Source organism: Anolis carolinensis, chromosome 3 (assembly GCF_035594765.1).
Source record: "Anolis carolinensis isolate JA03-04 chromosome 3, rAnoCar3.1.pri, whole genome shotgun sequence".
Taxonomy (NCBI): Eukaryota; Metazoa; Chordata; class Lepidosauria; order Squamata; family Dactyloidae; genus Anolis; species Anolis carolinensis.
Genome location: NC_085843.1, coordinates 154,791,018 through 154,811,489, shown reverse-complemented (window position 1 = coordinate 154,811,489; position 20,472 = coordinate 154,791,018). Strand labels below are relative to the sequence as shown.

At 40.0% G+C, this 20,472-nt stretch overlaps 1 protein-coding gene across 2 annotated transcripts; it reads left to right on the top strand.

The window, feature by feature from the left end:
* The first annotated feature begins 992 nt into the window (after positions 1-992).
* Positions 993-19,635, top strand: mtrf1 (mitochondrial translation release factor 1). Of its 2 annotated transcripts, XR_010004418.1 has the most exons (11): positions 993-1,135; positions 5,431-5,830; positions 8,476-8,567; positions 12,031-12,112; positions 12,331-12,438; positions 12,538-12,710; positions 14,285-14,402; positions 17,157-17,293; positions 18,723-18,847; positions 19,017-19,115; positions 19,430-19,450. XR_010004418.1 is itself a non-coding variant. In XM_003218631.4 (10 exons), the coding sequence occupies exons 2-10, from the start codon at positions 5,431-5,433 to the stop codon at positions 19,550-19,552; spliced, it is 1,332 nt and encodes a 443-aa protein (XP_003218679.2). In that variant the 5' UTR covers positions 994-1,135; the 3' UTR covers positions 19,553-19,635. The 2 variants fall into 2 exon arrangements, 1 of the variants encoding a protein (XP_003218679.2); XM_003218631.4 differs by lacking the exon at positions 18,723-18,847 and having other exon boundaries at positions 994-1,135; positions 19,430-19,635.
* Positions 19,636-20,472: the final 837 nt, after the last annotated feature.

Sequence of the window (20,472 nt, the reverse complement as noted above, 5' to 3'; positions counted from 1 at the left end):
GGGATTAAGGAAAAGCCTATTAAACATCAAATTAGGTTATGATTTTACAAATTAAGCACCAAAACATCATGTTAGACAACAAATTTGACAGAAAAAAGTAGTTCCATACGCAGTAATGTTATGTTGTAATTACTGTATTTATGAATTTAGCACCAAAATATCACAATATATTGAAAACATTGACTACAAAAATGGCTTGGATAATCCAGAAGCTTGGATAAGCGAGGCTTGGATAAGTGAGACTCTACTGTAATATTAGGAATATTATATGTATATAAAATATTTAAAATTGCAAATTGATTGTAAAAAATAAAGATGCACTTGAATGTTTTGTATGTAACCATGGTGGTTGTTACAACCACCGTCTCAGACTACACAGAGAAGCCATTGAGATCCACGAGCATGTGGACAATTGCCACAGAAAGGAGGAAACCATGAAAATGATCAGAATCTGGCTACCAGTATTTTTTTAAAAAATCTAAAATGAGGACAGTAAATAAAGGACAACACTCTGAAAACAGGGGAATTCCAGACAGGGCCAGCTAACACCTCCTAACAAAGGATCATCCCAGGCAGGAATCAGCCAGACCTTGAAGCTGAAAGACTATTCAATGCTAATCAAGGTGGCCAATTCACACTTGCCTCACACAAACAAGAGTTCTTTCCCCCACAGTGGACATTATTGCACTGATAAATGAACCCCACTTGACTAGTTTTCAACAGACTTCACAAACTCTGAGGATGCCTGCCATTGATGCGGGCGAAACTTCAGGAGAGAATGCTGCTGGAACATGGCCGGAAACCTCACAGCAACCCAGTAAATCCGGCCATGAAAAGCCTTCGACAAAACAGTCTTTAAAGTACTGCCACATTTCTTTTCCTTTTCCCCCAACCCTTTCTTTCACATTCTTTGAGTCGGACGTGTACATAACATTGTTTTGGCAAGCAAGAGGTTACCTTAAGGACAGGCACTCAAGGAACTCTGGGAATTGTAGTTCCTAGTAGGGTTGGTGGGAAGTTACGTTTCCCCCCACTTCCGTTGTGCAGCAGCAGGACTTCCTTGCCCGGGCTCGCGATGCCTCTCTAACAGAAGAGCTCTTTCCTGTGTCCTGCAAACGATGCCTTAATATAAAAGGTACCGTCTTTTCTAGTTCCCTCTTATTGAAAATACATGACTTGTTCCTTATTGGCATGCTAGCCCATCCTACGGAACAGATGATTTGCACGGCTCTTCTTAAGTGTCTTTGTACATTCCTATCCTATGAACACTTAAATGTCGTGGGACTGCTTTCTAAGTAAACATGCATTGGATAAGGCTTTGCAAGTGAGTCACTCAAATTAATGATGCTAGTTTGCTGTGCGTTTTCCGGGCTGTATGGCCATGTTCCAGAAGCATTCTCTCCTGACGTTTCGCCCACATCTATGGCAGGCATCCTCAGAGGTTGTGAGGTCCGTTGGAAAACTATGCAAGTGGGGCTTATATATCCGTGGAAGGCCCAGGGTGGGAGAAAGAACTCTTGTCTGCTTGAGGCAACTGTAAATGGTGCAATTGGCCACCTTGGTTAGCATTGAATGCCCCTGCAGCTTCAAAGCCTGGCTGGCTCATCCTTTGTTGGGAGGTGTTAGTTGGCCCTGATTTGTTTCTTGTCTGGAATTCCTCTGTTTTCTGAGGACCTCACAACCTCTGAGGATGCCTGACATAGATGTGGGTGAAACCGCAGGAGAGAATGCTTCTGGAACATGGCCATACAGCCCGGAATACTCACAGTGACCCAATGGTTCCGACCATTAAAGCCTTCGACAACACAATGACTCTAGTGTTTATTATGAACTAGCTTGGGGACCTGGCTGTGCCCGGGTTATTTGAAAAAGGCATTACTGTATTTGTTTTTGAATGTTATGTATTCTCAGTTTAGAGTGGGTGAACTACAATTTCCAGAATCGTGGGCCAATCCTCCCCAAACCCTGCCGGTATTCAGAGTTGGCCATTTTGGGTCTGTGTACCAAGTGTGGTCCAGATCTGTCATTGGCAGGTCATTGCCTGGCTACAGTGCTCTCTGGATGGGGGTGAACTACTACAATTCCCAGATTCCCTGAAGCAATTGTCCCGAAACATCTGTCAGTATCCAGAGCAGGCAATGTTGAGTCTGTGTGCCCAGTTTGGTCCAGATCCGTCATTGGCTGGGTTCAGTGGTCTTTGGATGCAGGTGAACTACAACTCCCAAAAGCAAGGCCCATTCCCACAAACCCCTGCAGTATGTTCAGTTGGTCATGAGGCTTCTTTGTGCAAATTTTGGTCTCAGTCCATTGTTGGTAGGGGTCAGTGTTTCTCTGGATGCAGGTGAACTATAACTCCCTTTCCCCCAAACTTGTCCAATATGTTGTATTGGTTATGGGAGCTCTTTGTGCCAAGTTTGATCCTGGTCCATCATCGGTGGGGTTCAATTGCAGGTGAACTATAAATCCCAGTACCTACTACTCCCAAATGTCCAGGCCAATTCCCCTCCAAAGCCACCAGTATTCAAATCTAGGCATATCGGGGATGCATGGCAAGTTGGGTCCAGACCCATCATTGTTTGGGTTCATAGAGTTCTGGGTGTAGGTGAACTACAACTCCTATAAATTCCCCAGTAGGAGTCACCATACTCTGACTTTATGCAGGGTAAACTACAACTTCAGTCCCCCAAACTCCTCCAGTAAGTTTAGTTGTTGCTCAGTTCTGCACTGTTTGTTATGCAGACAGATTTGAAATGGAAGGGCAGTAGGCGGTATCATGCAAATTTCACACCAATGGAGAACCCTGGGATGCCTGCCTGTGGTGGAGGAAAATGCAAAATCTAGGATGAAATGGACCCCTAATGAAAGCATTCCTTGGGTGGTGGTCCGTAGTGTTTGGGAAGGACATTGGCAGGGTTTGGGCTACATGTTCATGGAGCTTGATGTAACCGCAATGTCAGTGGAAAAGAGTGACTTGCTGGCTTCTCAGCACTGGGAACTGTAGCCTGTTTGTGGATGCCAGAGGCTGTCTGTGTGAGCGGACACCTGTGGCACATACACACATACGGGTTTTCACTTTTATTATGGAAATAGATAGATATATAGAAGATATAGAAAAAGATTAGATATAGATTAGATATAGATAAATGTATATGAGCTGTTGATTCTTTTCGCTCCTCCAGAAGGTAGGCTATCATCCAAAATAATTCATATTGAAATAAACCAGATCATCTTAATAGTGAAATAAATCAACCGATGGCCCATCTATGCTGCCATTGTAATGCATATTGAACTACATTATAATGTCAGTGTGGACTCATATAATCCAGTTCAGTTAGTATTACAGTGGCAGTGTAGATGGAATCTGTGTTGTTTCCTAGCAAAGTATTTAATCTTTCTCTTCCTATTCTTCAAAAGCACTTAATTTTTTTCTCAATCCTTTATGTATATCTAACCCACGAAGGAAGATAAAGGGATATCTGTAATCTAATCAGATTTGGCTGTAATGGTTAAGGCTGTGAATTTCCTTCTTACAAAGTAAATATTATATCTGGAAACATAAGTATTTTCTGGTTTTGTACTATTCAAGATATGTCAAAATCAGCCAGGGATATAGACATTGAGACATGCAAGCAATGTAGTTTGCTTTGCTGAAATTACAGATCTAGTTTGCAGTCCTTGCTTCAGATTAAGCTCCATTAAGAATGGGTTTACAGCCCAATAAGCATGTATAGAATCATAGAATCATAGAATTGTAGAGTTGGAAGAGACCTCATGGGCCATCCAGTCCAACCCCCTGCTAAGAAGCAGGAAATCGCATTCAAAGCACCCCCGACAGATGGCCATCCAGCCTCTGTTTAAAAGCCACCAAAGAAGGAGCCTCTACCACGGCCCGGGGGAGAGAGTTCCACTGTCGAACAGCCCTCACAGTGAGGAAGTTCTTCCTGATGTTCAGGTGGAATCTCCTTTCCTGTAGTTTGAAGCCATTGTTCCGTGTCCTAGTCTGCAGGGCAGCGGAAAACAAGCTTGCTCCCTCCTCCCTATGACTTCCCCTCACGTATTTGTACATGGCTATCATGTCTCCTCTCAGCCTTCTCTTCTGCAGGCTAAACATGCCCAGCTCTTTAAGCCTCTCCTCATAGGGCTTGTTCTCCAGACCCTTAATCATTTTAGTCGCTCTCCTCTGGACGCTTTCCAGCTTGTCAACATCTCCCTTCAACTGCGGTGCCCAAAATTGGACACAGTATTCCAGGTGTGGTCTGACCAAGGCAGAATAGAGGGGGAGCATGACTTCCCTGGATCTAGACGCTATTCCCCTATTGATGCAGGCCAGAATCCCGTTGGCTTTCTTAGCAGCCGCATCACATTGTTGGCTCATGTTTAACTTGTTGTCCACAAGGACTCCAAGATCTTTTTCACATGTACTGCTGTCTAGCCAGGCGTCCCCCATTCTGTATCTTTGCATTCCATTTTTTCTGCCGAAGTGAAGTATCTTGCATTTGTCACTGTTGAACTTCATTTTGTTAGTTTCGGCCCATCTCTCTAGTCTGTCAAGATCGTTTCGAATTCTGCTCCTGTCTTCTGGAGTGTTAGCTATCCCTCCCAGTTTGGTGTTGTCTGCAAACTTGATGATCATGCCTTCTAACCCTTTGTCTAAGTCGTTAATAAAGATGTTGAACAGAACCGGGCCCAGGACGGAGCCCTGCGGAATTCAGGCTGTAAACCATTTAAATGCCTTGACAGACGTTTATAGAATAAATATAACATGTTGTTCAAATTGATATGTTTAAAAAGCATTTGTGGTCATAGATATCAAATCAATTACATCAAGTATAAAATGCTATCAATCAAAAGTGCTGTGGGTATATATTTTGGACTGGTCCATGAGGTCACGAAGAGTCAGAAATGACTATGCCATTGAGCAGCAGCATATATTTTGTTTATAATGCTCTCACATATATGCTAATTTGCAGGCAGTTTGTAAGATGTGGAGTGTAATTCCACAGGCATATATCTTTACTAGATTCATTATTATTATTATTATTATTATTATTATTATTATTATTATTATTACTACTAGATATCACATATGCTAATCAAGCTGGCCAATTGTAACATTCACACTTGCCTCAGGCAGACAGGAGTTCTTTCTCCCACCTTGCACTTTCCACAGAGATATAAACCCCACTTGCCTCATTAACAACAGACCTCACAACTTCTGAGGATGTCTGCCATAGATGTGGGCAAAATTTCAGGAGAGAATGCTACTGGAACATGGCCATAAAGCCCAGAAAACTCATAGCAACCCAGTGATTCTAGCCACAAAAGCCTTCCACAACAGATATTACATATTTTATATTCAAGGCTTGTGACCTGCAGACCTGGCATGAATGAGCCATAAATGTATTTGATTGAATTTTTTTTACATTTCAGATGAAACTTCTCCAAAGAATTCCTGTTTTTAGGATATTTGCTAAGTGCTACTGCTGTCATCAGCGGTGCCATCTTCCCCCACTCGCTAAAAGAACCACTAATTTCACAGACGTGAATATCATTCAGCACAACTGTTCGTGGAATACGTTTAAAAACTGCTCAAGAAGGTATCACCAGGCCTCAGGAACCCTATGGAATCATGAAGCCCTGCAAAAGTACTTGCAGGATGTAAGCCAAGAACACCAAAGTATTGGTCAGTTGCTAAATGACAACTCAATAAGTGAATACAAAAGAAGAGACCTCAGTAAAAGACATGCTGAATTGTTCCCACTTGCTGTGTCATTTAAAGAAATACAAGAAGCAAAAAAAGAAATGCAAGATTTGGAGGCACTCTGCGCAAGTAAGTTCTCCATCTGTTTTGCAAAGCTCCTCTCCTCCCTCATCTATTGTCTATTACTTTCTTACTCCCTTTCTTTTTGCTTTTCTGGCTCTTTAAAGTGCCCCCAACGTCCTTCAGAAGCTTATGGGTTCTTCTAGCTGAAGTAAGAGAACAGTCTAAATATACTCTGCATTTATAGATGGAAATACATATTGGCGTCCATCAAAAAGGCACTGACTTATTTTCTAAGTTTTGATATATTCAGTATGCTTGAACTACTACCTGTTTGAATTGTATTTGGTGTATTATTATTATTATTATTTATTAATGTATTAATTTATTTATATCGCACTTTTCTCCCATGGGTGGGATTCAAAGCAGTGTACAATGCTTAAATGACAAAATTACATAACATTAAAATACAACAAAAACATCATACAAGCAAAGTAAACAGAAATACACACTATATAAGCCTGATTTAACAAATTAATAAATTAAAACATTATACCGTTAAAAAATTCCCTGACCGTCACGCCCTCAAAATTATCCATTAAAAGAGTTGTTCTAGGGTCCCAAAAACTCAGTTTCCTTTAGATAGTGTTAAAATATTGCCGGTTTGAAATAGCATTCCAAAAATATACAATTACCCGTATGTATCTGACCATTGCCTGTTGTTGATCTTCAAGAAAGGCCTGGTTCCATAAAAAGGTTTTAACTTGAGGGTGAAATTACAGGAAGGAGGGGGCCAATCGTACCTTTCTGGGAAGGGAGTTCCAGAGCCGCAAGCCACCACCAAAAAGGCCCTCTCTCATTCCCACCAACTGCACTTGTGAAGGTGGTGGGGCCAAGAGAAGGGTCTCTCCCAGTGATTCCCAAAGTGGGCGCTGGAGCGATCCAGGGGGGCAGTAATGGCACCTATTAGGACATGGGGGTGGGGCCAGAGGAGGGGCGGGACCTCTTCCCAAGTGCCGGAGACAGGGCTGAACACCTGAGGCGCCTGTTAAGACAGTGGGCGGAGCTAGAGGAGTGGGCGTGGCTTCTTCCCAAGAGCCCAAGACAGGGCTGAGAATCTATACCTCCCCTGAGGCTCTTGTTGGGACACAGAGGGCAGAGCTAGGGAACAAGGCGGGGCCTCCTTCCAAGAGCCCGAGACAGAGCTGAGCCTCTATACCTCCCCTGAGAGGCATTTTAGGATTAAAGGGCGGGGGTAGGGGTGGGGGCGGGGCCTCTTCCCAAGAGCGCGAGACAGGGCTGAGCCTCTGTATACCTCTCCTGAGGCGCTTGTTAGAACATGGGGGTGGGGTATAGAGGTTCAGCCCCATCAGGCACTTGGGAAGAGGCCCCGCCCCCTCCTCTAGCCCCACCTCCTCCTCTAGCCCCGCCTCCTGTGTCCTGGCAGGCACCGCAGGACAGGGATAGAAGCTCAGCCCTGCCTCAGAACTCGTAACTCCACCCTTCCCAGTCCTGGCTGCCCATTTGTGGCCCCGCCCACCTTCCCCTCCCCTTCCCAGCCCTGCATCTTGGACTAGGGGAGAGGCTCAGCCCCGCCCTCTTGAGCTGGTAAACTGGCTGGGATTTCTGGGAGTTGTAGTCCAAAACACCTGGGGACCCACAGGTCAAGAACCACTGGCTTAGGGAGATGCGATCAGCCAAATAGCCTGGACAGCTCAGCACATATCAAGAGGTTGTGCCTGTATCGGGAGGACAACACAACAGCTGAAGGACCTTGCTATGTGACACATGTAAACCAACATTTCATTGTAAAGTAAATCAGCAAAGGCAGTATCTGTCATTGGAGAGATGTTTCCTGCTATTGCTGCATGCCCCAGTTAATTTTTTAAAAGGCAATTTGGACACTTACACAAAGCATCTGGTGTGCTAGAAATAACTGGTATATTTGTACCCGGCAGCCAGTGACAGGTAATACATTTTTCTCTTTATAACCGTTTCCTTTTTGGGGAGGAAAGAGGTGATTATTGGGATGTGCCCTTTTTGTAGACCTGTTGAAACTTTTTAGTGATACCCTCTAACTGCTAAACTGTAGCAGAGTTAAATACCCTATATAGTCGAGTATAAGCCTAGTTTTCAGCCCTTTTTTAGGGCTGAAAAAGCTCCCCTCGGTTTATATTCAGTTTCGACTTAAACCTGAGTATATAGGTAATCAGAGTTGGACAGTCTTATATTATTAAAGCCTTTTTATTATCTTAAATTACGGTTTTATATAAATATTCAAAAACATTTAACATACTGATGCGTCAGTTAATGTAATTTTATTAATATCTATTTTTATTTTTGAAATTTACTAGTAGCTGCTGCATTTCCCACTCTTGTCTTATACTCGGGTCAATAAGTTTTCCCAGTATTTGTGGTAAAATTAGGTGCCTCGGCTTGTATTTGGGTTGGCTTATACTCATTATATAGGTACTCATTTTTTCTTATGGTCCTGAAAATGAGTGGTTGTATAAAACACCATTTCAAGGTTTTCTTCACCTGTTGTTTCTGAGACATGCTACATAAATGTGTTTGGGAACATAGAGGTGCAAATTTCAAGTATTTGTGGGAAACAAGTGTTGTGTGTGTATGTGTAATATATTAGTTTGGATGCATCTTATTTGCTTCAAGGTTCGTGGAACTGCTTAATGTATATTTCTACCCTCTGATCCTAGAGCTCAATAGTTCAGAAGAGAAAGCGCTTCTTGAACTTGCCATAGAGGAAAAGGGTGTTATTGACCAGAAGATTCGTGATCTTTATCAAAAGGTGAGCAGTGGGCTAAATTTTAGTCTTGTGGTTTAAATACTCCTTCCTGGTGTGCTAATCACCTTGTGTCATATTAAGAGCCTTATACATGTGAAACAGTTGCTTTGAAGTTGGAAACTGGCACAGAATGTTATATCTCATAGAAGTGGTGGAAGATTGATCTAATGAAGGGTTGGTTTTCATGGGATGTCACTAGTGCATGAGACAACCAGTTTGCTACCGAGCACAATTCAAAGTGCTGGCTTCGGCCTATAAATTCCTAAACAGTTTAGGTCCAGCTTACTTGTCTGAACGTATCTCCCTTTTTGCATTAAAATTGGCCAGGGAGATCCTGCACTCAGTCCCACCACCGTCGCAAGCACGATTGGTGGGGACGAGAGACAGGGCCTTTTTGGTGGTGGCCCCTCGACTATGGAACTCCCTCCCCAGTGAGATTAGATCAGCCCTCTCCCTCCTGATGTTCAGAAAACAACTCAAAACCTGGCTATACAAGCAGGTGTTTGGTGAATTGTAGCACTACTAAAGCAGCTAAATGATAACTATGGGATTAGTGCAATGTCTAATATGTCCAAGATGTCTAATATGTTTTAGGTTTATGTTAATATGTTGCTTAGTTTTAACGGTTTTAATTCATAGTTATATGTTATGTTTTAGATACGTTATGTATTGCTTTTATATATGTCCGGCATTGAATTTTTGCCATTTATTATATTATAAACCGCGTTGAGTCTCCCCAGGGGTGAGAAAAGTGGTATAGAAATGCAATAAATAAACAAAATAAATAAATAATACCTCTTATAAGGGCTTAGTTTTGCTAATAATATGGAATTCCTGTGTTGCGAAATTATTCATGTCTAAAGTTAGCAATTAGCAGTACCGCAAAACCAGTAAGTAAGTACTACTACCGAAGTGTTCTGTGTCTAGGTGAAAAGCTTTCTGTTGACAGAGAAGTTTGCAATTGATTTTGTCAGAAACCAAAATCAATTGCAAGCCTTGGACCAAGTGGTTTTTTTCTGTTTTGTTGTGAACCACAAATGGAACTCACTACCTCCAGATTGACATATGTAGCCCAATTATTTATAGGGTACTGTTTAGTTCAGTATGTATTTTATCCTATCGTAAATTGTTCTTTGGTTTACTATTTCAGCATTCATTTCTTGTGCTCTATTATGTATGGAATTCTTGTGCTCTACTATGTTGGAAGGAAATCCAAGTGCCCTGATAATTTAAGAAACCAAGGCTTTGTTTGAACATTTTCAGAAAATAAGCATCATTCTCCCCAAAAAGAAAGCAATTAACTTGCTAATGTTTAGTCGAAAACTTGCTAATGTTTAGTCGAAAACGTTTTGTTATTCAAATTCACTGGTTCAGTTCTTGTCTTCTGGATCAGCCCAAAACATTTTCCAGCATCCATGTAACATTCCTTCAAATACTCAAAGAGGACTATCAAGTCACTTTTCAATCCTCTCTTCTTCAGGTTAAACATACGCAGTTTAGTGGGTTGCTGTGAGTTTTTCGGGCTGTATGGCCATGTTCCAGAAGCATTGTCTCTTGACATTTCATCCACATCCGTGGCAGGCATCCTAAGAGGTTGTGAAGTATATTGGAAACTAGACTAGTGAGGTTTATATATCTGGAAGGCCCAGGGTGAGAGAAAGAACTCTAGTCTGCTGGAGGAAGTGTGAATGTTGCAATTAGTCACCTGATTAGCATTTAATGGACTTGCAGTTTCAAGGCTGATTCCTGCCTCACAACCTCTGAGGATGTCTGCCACAGATGTGGGTGAAACATCAGGAGATAATGCTTCTGGAACATGGTCATACAGCCTGGAAAACTCACAGTGACCCAGTTATTCCGGCCATGAAAGCCTTCGATAATACCCAGTTAGACTGACATGCTTGAAGATTCTGCCAGTCAGTATTTTCAGTTTGATTCCAAAACAGATAGGAACATGTGATCAAATTTGACAGTGCCCATCATCCATGCCCATTGGACAAACATGCTGGGCCTGATAGGGGTTTGGGTCTACAAACATCTGGAGGAGGACACATTCCCCACCCTTATCTAAAAGGACTCTTTTAATAGAAGGTAGCCTCATAATAAATTTTGAGCTAGCCAGGTAACTGAATCTTTTCTGGCCATTATAAACATTCTATTATAAAATAATCAGAACCTGAGTGATCCACTGTCAGCAAAATATCATGCATCTGAGTTGATTAATATGCTGTTAATATTCTTGTGTTACTGTCCACTTTCCTGGTGGCTGTGTTCTGAAATAGAGGGCTCCCTTCTATACCTAGTTCCTTCCTTTTTCAGAGCAATTGTTAGTTAAAAATCAGTATTAGCTGTGTCTTGCCTTACCTGTATTTCTTTTATCAAGGAAACTCAAAGGCAACATAGAGTATGGAGTGAGGAAGAACTGCTCCTCTGTTTGTCAGAAGGAAGTGAATGGCACTTCCTATGCCTTGGGCACCAGCTTTGTCTATTTCTAGATATGTCAGACATGGCTACAGTGACACATATTATATCTCAGTTGGATCACTATCATGTTTTATTCTAAACAAACTATCTGTTTATTTACTTAACTCTTACTAGTACTTCAGTAGGGGATGTGCTCTGATATTACTGTATCTGTGGTGCTAGAATTGTATTCTGGGACTTTAGATTTGTGCTTCCTCTATCAGGAGTTTTTGTATGCCTTATAACTCACCTTGGAGCTTTCTCTAATTTCTAGAAATCTGTGCTTCCAGAAGTCCAGATTCCCATCTTTGAATATAATGTCTTAATGCTTCAATTGTCCATAGTTTGTGTCTCATGCAAAAGAGCTCTTATCTTTTAGGTAGCCTGCATTATTCCATGTTTGGGGGATATTTTCTTTCACTTTATTTTTTTTGACAGGGGAGTCAGTCACTTGCCAACTTGAGGTTTTACCTATTGAGAACAAGCAGGCACAGATGTTTCTAGTTTTTGAGGAGAAAGTAGAGGATTCTGGAGCATAAATGCAGAGGTGCTATATCTCAACACTTGCCACACAAGGCAAACAAAGTTACAGATGTGACGATCTTCCAGGTCTAAGGGATTGTGAAGGGGAAAAGGTAGCTGGGCCATTGTGTGGTAACCTGGACTATAACAGAGAAGAGCTTTTTTTACCTTGCTATAAATGTTGATGCAACTTGGCATATGCATTATAGTGGAAATATAGAACAAAAGCCTTTGTTTCCATGTTGTGATGCAATGGATTATAGAACTGAACATGTAAGATATTTCTGTGAACTTGTTCCTGAACAACTGGTGCAGAACAAATTAATTTTGGGGTGTTTCTACCATGTGACTTTGTAGAGTGTCTTTTGTTGTTATGTTCCATATGGAGATTCAAGTCTCCAGGAAATCAGCTGTAAATGTAATTTTGAAAAGAGCACCTCCAGCATTATGTCATGTCTGCTGATTTATTCTTCTTTTTCAGCTTTTCCAGATCTTGATACCCAGGGATAAATATGATGAATGTGATGTTCTATTAGAAGTGACATCTGGCAGAACAACCGGAGGTCAGTAGAAAATTCACAAATTATACGTCTGGTTTGATAAGCTGCATTTAGACTTTTTAATTCTTATTTTATCAATGTTTTATTCTAAAATTCCATTAGTGATATCAATTTAGGTGGACTAAGATATTAGTCCTGATTATACTGATTTCATGTCAGCATTCAATTTAATGGTGATATTAACCTTTCAGTAACTTTCACAGAAAACTCTTCTGTTTCAGGTGACATTTGTCAGCAATTTACCAAGGAGGTATTTGACATGTACCAGAACTATGCAGATTATAAATGCTGGACCTTTGAAATTAGGAAATACACTCCATCTGAATATGGTATTGGAATATTCTATTGCACAAGGTACCTGGATGACTTTAATAGGATTGTCTCTTCCTCTCTGAACCACATGTGATGCATTTTATTTACTTTCAAAGGTGGCCTACACCATGCAGCTGCTTATATTTCTGGAGACGATGTCTATAGACATTTGAAATATGAAGGAGGCATTCACAGGGTACAGCGAATCCCTGAGACTGGTTTATCTTCAAGAATGCAGCGAATCCACACTGGTACCATGTCAGTTATTGTCCTTCCTCAGCTTGAAGAGGTAAGCATAATCATTAATCATTACATGTTTTCGTTTTGTGTAGTATATCTTGATAGTTTACTCCTTCAAAGTTAGTTTCTAAATAAAATATTTGTTGCCTTGTCCATAATCTCTATCTTGGAAGATGCCATGAAAACTTCCTGCCATTTGGAATGGAGTAACTTTTATGTGCCACATTGTCCAAATGCCCGATCGCTGTCTCCTAAAGCAGCTACTTTATTCTCATCTCAAGAATGGAAAACAGAATGTTGGTGGACAACATATGAGATTTAAAGATGGGCTTAAAGCTAACCTTATAAAATATGGTGTAAGCACAGAGAACTGGGAAGCCTCGGTCCTTCAACGTTCTAACTAGTGGCCAGCTATTACCATTAGTGCTGTGGAATTTGAAGAGGCACAAATATTATGAAAGTCCGTGCAGATTCAGAATAGCTTGTCAGTCACTTATGGACCCACCTCTTACCTCTTAAAAATAATCATAATCAGACATGAGTGATCGCCTATAATGATAATTTGCAATGGTGTAGCTTTTATGTACCTAGCCACATTTAATCTAAAAAACATCATCTCATGTATAACATCATTAGTGTTGAAGTCAGCAGCAAGACGCTGGGGATTTGGAGGATCATGGGCTTCCCATTGATGAGTCTATGTGTGATCAGGATGATTTGCAGGCTTCAGATCAGAGATAAATGCCAGCAGCTGCAGAGGAGACAAGGCAAGTGTGGGGTCCAATGTCCCTTCCTTTGCAACTGGGGTGAGGTCTGTTTCTCTTGGGAATCGGCCTTCAGGGCCAGGTGCAGAAGGGGAGTTTAATCGTGATATTAGATTAGGCCTTCACATAGAGTGAGTCAAGGATAGATTAATTAGGCCCTCAGAAAGACTCAGTGAGAAGACCTTGAGGCCTTGGTCTCAAAGGCATGACCTCATGACTGCTTGGTTGGTTCTGGGTTTAAATTAAGTGGTGTTGCCTTTGGATCAAGTTCCTATTTCAGCTTCCATGTTCATTCTTCAGGTCTATTGTGAATGCCTAAGTTCCTGAATGAGTTTTTGCCTTGGAAAAGTTCCCGTTTCATGCTTATGGATTTATGCCTATTTATTTTATTATTTATTTATTTCTCACATTTATATCCCGCCCTTCTCACCTGAAGGGACTCAGGGTGGCTTACAACAGTGGCAACAATTAGATGCCCATTCAAACCAATATAAAACAGCATATAACAGTTAAAACTATTAAAATACATTATGAATTAAAAATATACATTTCAAACATAAAATCAGATCTGTTCTTCCTCATGCTTTGTCCTATGTTCTAGAATTCATGGATTTCATGTACCTTACTATCATGGACTACTGATCTTCTGTATATATGGACTACTGCTATTTTATAGCACCTTTTCCACTGCATTTTGGGAAATGTCTTTTTTCCTCTTTTGTACAGGGTTTGTGAATAAACTGCTGTAGTTAGAAAAGTACTGGACTCTGTGTGGTGCTGGGTGAAAAGGTGTTCCAAGCCTAGAATGCAACAAATTAATATAATGAACAAAAAGTGTTTCTTCTTTATTTCTCTCAAGATAAATATTAAAGTAGACCCAAAAGATCTGCGTATTGATACATTTCGTGCCAAAGGAGCAGGTGGACAGCATGTTAATACAACAGATAGTGCTGTGAGAATTGTACACATTCCCACAGGTATGTTCTTTTTAAAATATTTATTCCCCTCTCTACTTGAACAATTTCAATAACAGAGTCAGGTGGCTCAGGCATTGGACTCCTCTGGTGATTCTTGACATAAATTTGGCACTGTACAAAGACCTTTACAGTTGACTGTATTTAAACAGTTCTTTCATGCTTTCTTTTCTTTTATTGTAACTCTTTAACTTTTTCTCAACTGCACTCAGAACCTGTTGAGGGCCTGAATATAAAGCACTTCAACACATAAACAAAACTTTAAAAATATATTCTTAATCTTTATCCCGTCTGGTCCTTCCGAGTAAGCTTGGGGCTGTTAGTTGAGACTCAACTGTACCATTTTGTGTGAGTGCATAGGGAAGAAGGTTGTGTTAGCACAGCAAAGTTTTCCTGTGGGATCTTTCAGTTTTCCTTTTATGGAAAAAATATCCACAATAACCATTCAGCTAGCTCATTGTTTGTTATTAGAAGGACATATGGATTTGCCTTCTTTTTCACTAAAGTATTTGCACCCTAAAGTGTGGTTTTGGTCACAACTATATGTTCTGCCATGTTTCTAGAGAAGAAGTGGCAAAGAAGGAGAAACAATACCTACTTCTTTCCTTACTTGCTGTTTTTCTGTCCAACCTCCCACACTGTTTCTATGCAAAGCCACTTTTCTTATCTGTAGCTTTTGGTGAAATGCTACCAAAGAGGAGAAAAGGGGTAGACAGGAAAAAGATTAAGAATCCATCTTTCCCTGATTCTTACAAATCATCCACTCCTGATGTCTGCAAAGAAAAGAGGAACTATTTTTTTTTACAAACAAAGCAGAGGAAGCACGTGTAATGCTTCTTTAAGAGAGTCTTTAAGATTAATTGTAAAATGATACCACCTCCATCTGTTGAAGTATTGTTGTGATTTACAAATACTTGAACTATATGAAATGGCATTTGCTATATGACCTGTATAACATGTATATCATTAATATATTGTTTGTTATTGTGGTATCGCCTAAGGGCTAATCAATAAAATTTACTGATATATCGTTAACATGTGTTGAAACTGTGGAACAGATGTCTTCAGCTATGGTAGTGTATACAATCTTGATGAAACAATATGTTGGTGAAACAGCATGTCCCATGTTTCATTTTGGTCTTACTTTAAGAGACAAGACAGAAGGGGGACAGTATTCCAGAACTAAATGGTTCGGGCCCAGCCTACTTGAGGGACCTCATCTCCTCCTATGAGCCTAAACAAGCCCTGAGATCATCAGGAAAGGCCCTTCTCTCAGACCCACCACCGTCACAAGCGTGGTCGGTGGGAACGAGAGAGAAGGCCTTTTCCGTGGTGTCCCCACGACTCTGGAACTCCCTTCCTAGAGAGGTGTGATCAGCCTCCTCCTTACTGGCTTTTTCCTCTCAAGCTAAAATCTTTTTACGGAACGAGGCCTTTCCTGAAGATCAACAATAGGCAATGGCCAGATACATATGGGCAATTGTATATTTTTGGAATGTTATTTTAGACCAGCAATATTTTAACATGGCCTAAAGGAAATTGAGCTTTTAGGACCGTAGAACAACTTTTTAATGGATAATCTTAAGGGCCTGAGGGTCAGGGAATTTTTTAGTGATATAATGTTTTAATTTATGAATTTGTTAAATTTGGCTTATGTAGTGTGTATTTCAGTTTACGTTGCTTATATGATTTTTAAATGTATTTTTATGTTATCATATTTTGTTGTTTTAACCATTGTACACCACTTTGAATCCCAGCCTTGGGAGAAAAGTAGGAGAAAAATAAATAAATAAACAAACAAATAAATAAATAACTACTTGATACTATAAACTCAGTGACACAGGAATAATTAAGTTAGTAATGAGCAAAAAACAAAACAAAACCCCAACACGACAGAATCAGTCGAAGAGGAAAGATGAGCTTGAACACAGCAAGAGAAATATGCATGAATAGGTACCACTGAAGCCTGGTAAATAGGTTGTATGATTGAAAAGCAGTAATAGATAGAAGTAGCCTATTTAAAAGAATTATACCAAACAGGAAAGCACGAGGAGTAGCATTGTATGTCAAATACAAGTACTGTATACTTGTGGAGAAATCCATGATTGAAGGCATGAAGAATACAGTGAGAACATTTAGCTAAAAATTAAAAATAAAAGAAATATAATTTGTGGGAGTCTGACATAGACTGAGTTCCTCAATGAGGGAGAGAGGGCGGGATAATAAAACAAAGTTGGAAGAGACCAAAAGGGCCATCCAGGCCAACCCCCTGAACAATCAAAGCACTCCCAGCAGATGGTCATCCAACCTCTGCTTAATTCTCCCTTTCCTCAGAGAAAGAAATTCACACCCTAAGGCAGCATCTTCCACTGCCAAGCATCTTTTACTATCAGGAAGTTCTTCCTAATATTTCGGTGGAATCTCCTTCCTGCCATTTGAATCCATTGTTCCATATCCTAGTCTCTAGAGAAGCAGAAAACAAGTTCCTTAACATGACAGTCTTTCTAATATTTAAACCTGGCCATTCCTCATAGGACTTGGCTTCCAGACCTTTGATCATTACCATTCCATTCCGTTTTGGTGATACTTTGTCCAGTTCTGCTCACCACATTCAATTCTTAAATGATTAGGGGGAAAGTAGTTTATAGTCAGATACCTAAATTTCCCAACATTTGGGGTTTTCTGTTTCAACAAATCAGGATAAATTATTCTGTTCAGATGAGATGGCTTAAATTGATATTTTCTCACATTCTGAAGGGATAACTGTTGAGTGCCAGCAGGAACGATCTCAACAAGTGAACAGGGAAAAAGCTATGCAGGCACTAAAAGACAAGTTGTACCAACAGGCCATTGAGAGAGAACTAAGTCAGAAGCAGAGTGCAAGAAAGATGCAGGTAAGATAATAGTCCATATTCATAAGAACTGTTTCTTTTTTGGCATATGGAGATAAAGCTGTGTTAACAGCCATAACTGAGCATATCCTTTCTCATGCTTGAGCTACATTCAGTCCGCAATGCTAATGCCTAAAGGACTGTAGGTGAAGAATTTAGAAAGGTTTCAGTGTGAGAACGGAGTCATCTTGCAGTGAGTTGGAGTCGATAACAGGGTATCTTATTAATTTGTCTCAATACTTAGTAGTTCTCTTATCTGCTCTAACTGGAAACATTTTTCATTTTATTGAAGGGTAATGTGAGAAGTTCCTTCTTTGGGCTTCACACAGTCCACTCCATAAACAGCATTGTTAACTTTGTCATGTTTTGAATTCAGGTTGTGCGATCTCAGAAAGTATGCATTGCTGTCACGGCGGGGGCATTGAGATCTGGGGAGGCCCTTCTCTCAGTCCCATCATTGTCTCAAATATGGTTGGTGGGGACAAGAGAGAGGGTCTTCTCCATAGTGGCTCCCCAGCTCTGGAATTCCCTACCTAAAGAAATTTGACTAGCTGCTACTCTTCAAGCCTTTCGAGCAAGTTTAAAAACATGGCTCTTCAGACAGGCTTTTGAGCCTGTGTAATCTGGCCAGCCTGATGACCCATCAATTGTGCCACTCCGCACTTTGTTTTTGCTGATAGCCAGCTTATTTGCAGGTTCTACTGCATTTTAGGAAATGTTAGAATTCATACAATTTTTATTGGGCTTTTACGTGTATTGTTGTTTTCATACTTATGTCATATATTTATACTTGTGTACTGTGTATTGTGGTTTATATGCGGCAAATAAATATTGTATTATTATTTTACTAATGCAGATGTAAATAGAACCCCCCCCCCCCACACAAACATATACCAATAAAGGTATCACACATTTTCTTGACCCATTTCAAACTGACTTCACAGCAGGATACAGAGACAAGATTGCTATGGTCGCCTTAACGGATGATTTAACACGGAGAGGGGGAGCGTATCTCTGCTGGTGCTTTTAGATTTCTCAGCAGCATTCAGTACCATTGACCATGTACACTTTTGTCGCAGTGGTTCCAGTTGTACGTCTCAGGCAGGTTCCTGGGTTACTTGTGTACCAAGTTCAGACACTCCAGTTAGTTCAAAATATTGTAGCCAGATTGGTTACAGAAACATCTAGGAGTGAACATATTATACCCATATTAAAGTCACTCCACTGGTTGCCAATTAGTTTCCGGGCAAAGTATGAAGTGTTGGTTTTCATCTTTAAAGCTCTACATGGGTTTGGTCCAGGTTACCAACAGGATCACCTCCTCTCTTATAATCTGCCCTGTACACCTAGTTACTATCATCATCATCATCGTCATCATCAACATCATCATCTTGTGAATATTTTTTAATTTTGTTACTTTTTTCTCTTTGAGGTCATTTTAACCAGTTATTTTCCACATCCAAATATTCAAGGCAGCCCTTTGGTCCATACGTTTACATGTGGATCATATTACATTTATGATTATAAAGCATATATCGAAAAAGCCATTAGAGAAAGGTATGACACTTTAACAAATGGATACACTACTGTATAGTTAAAAACAGTATTTTTCATATAAAAACATCATGAAATATAAAAAGCATACAATTTTCTTGTTATTCAATAAAAGATCACATCACAATAACGTTTAAAAACCTATGAAACGAATCAAAATGTTCTTTTACAGTTAGGGACAAGATCTCAGTCAGAGAGAATTCGCACATATAACTTCAATCAAGACAGAGTCAGTGACCACAGGATCTCATACGAAGTCCGTGACATCAAGGTATTTTTCGAAATAAGATATTCTTCTAAATAAAAGATTCACGTGTGAGCTGTCCTAAATAGTCATCTCATTTGTCTGTCTAGTCCAGTATTACTATTTGAAAATATCAAAGACCAAAGAGAACACTCTTTGTGAAAGCCATGTGCCTTACCCTGACTTTGTAGCTCTTTCTTTTGATGGTGACAAGAAATGGTAATTATTTATTTCACAAACTGTCTGAATATAAACTAGTAAGTAGAGCCTTCATTGTTGAAACGTCGTCTTATTTTGAGCCTCAGTTCACAAGTTCCTTCTACCTTTCCTTTCTTTTATAGGGAATTTTAAGCGGCAAGGGGGTCTTGGATGAACTAATCAACAAATTATTGGAAGCGTCAGAGATGGAATCTCTGAATGAATATCTGGAAAACAGTTTCAACTCTCTACAAGCAGATTCTTGACTGGATTGTGAATCAAAAAGGCCCATTCTTAATTTATTTGGAAACACTTGTTTTATCATTAAACAAGCTACCATTTAATTATTTTCCTGTTTCCCTGTCTAAGATTTTAATGCTGTGATTCAAAGGAGTTCAGGAATAGGCTTGTTTTGGTTCAGTCTCCAAGGTTGATGTAACACAAGGCATGTGACCAAACAGAGAGCAAAAAAGAAGCAATAGCCTGCAAGAATGCACTTGGCTCTTAATGCAATGGGACACAATTCCCAGTGAATCAATTAATCCATATGTTACAGAATAACGTAACAAAAGGGTACAGAGCTGTGCTTTGTGCCAGAGGAATTTTACAAGGCGCACAGAGATGTTCAACCCTAATTTCCAAAGCAACCACCATTTACATTGTGTTGTCGAAGGCTTTCATGGCCGGGATCACAGGGTTGTTGTATGTTTTTCGGGCTGTATGGCCATGTTCCAGAAGTATTCTCTCCTGATGTTTCTCCCACATCTATGGCAGGCATCCTCAGATGCCATTCTGCTTTTAGGTATTTTCCAGTGTGCTCAATTTAAACAATTTAAATCAGAAAATTATTATTTAACATCTTAAAGTGTAATCTTTAAAAATAAAAAATCAGTATGCATCCATCATCAACAATAATGTGTAATTAAAATCTTCAAATCTACAGATTAGATATATATCTCTTTCATGATGAATCATAACAGATTTTAGATTTGCATACCAAAGTACTACAGTGTTAACATTGATAAAATAGAGTAAAACCCAAAGCGAGGAGGCATATGATCCTTAAACAAGTAGTACCGCACATATCATTTTTAAATCACCAGATGTTCTTCTGTGGACTTCACTACAGCTGCTTAGGAGCATTTGTGACCCAGCTGGTTAATTTTCTTAAGCCCTTCTTGGTTGT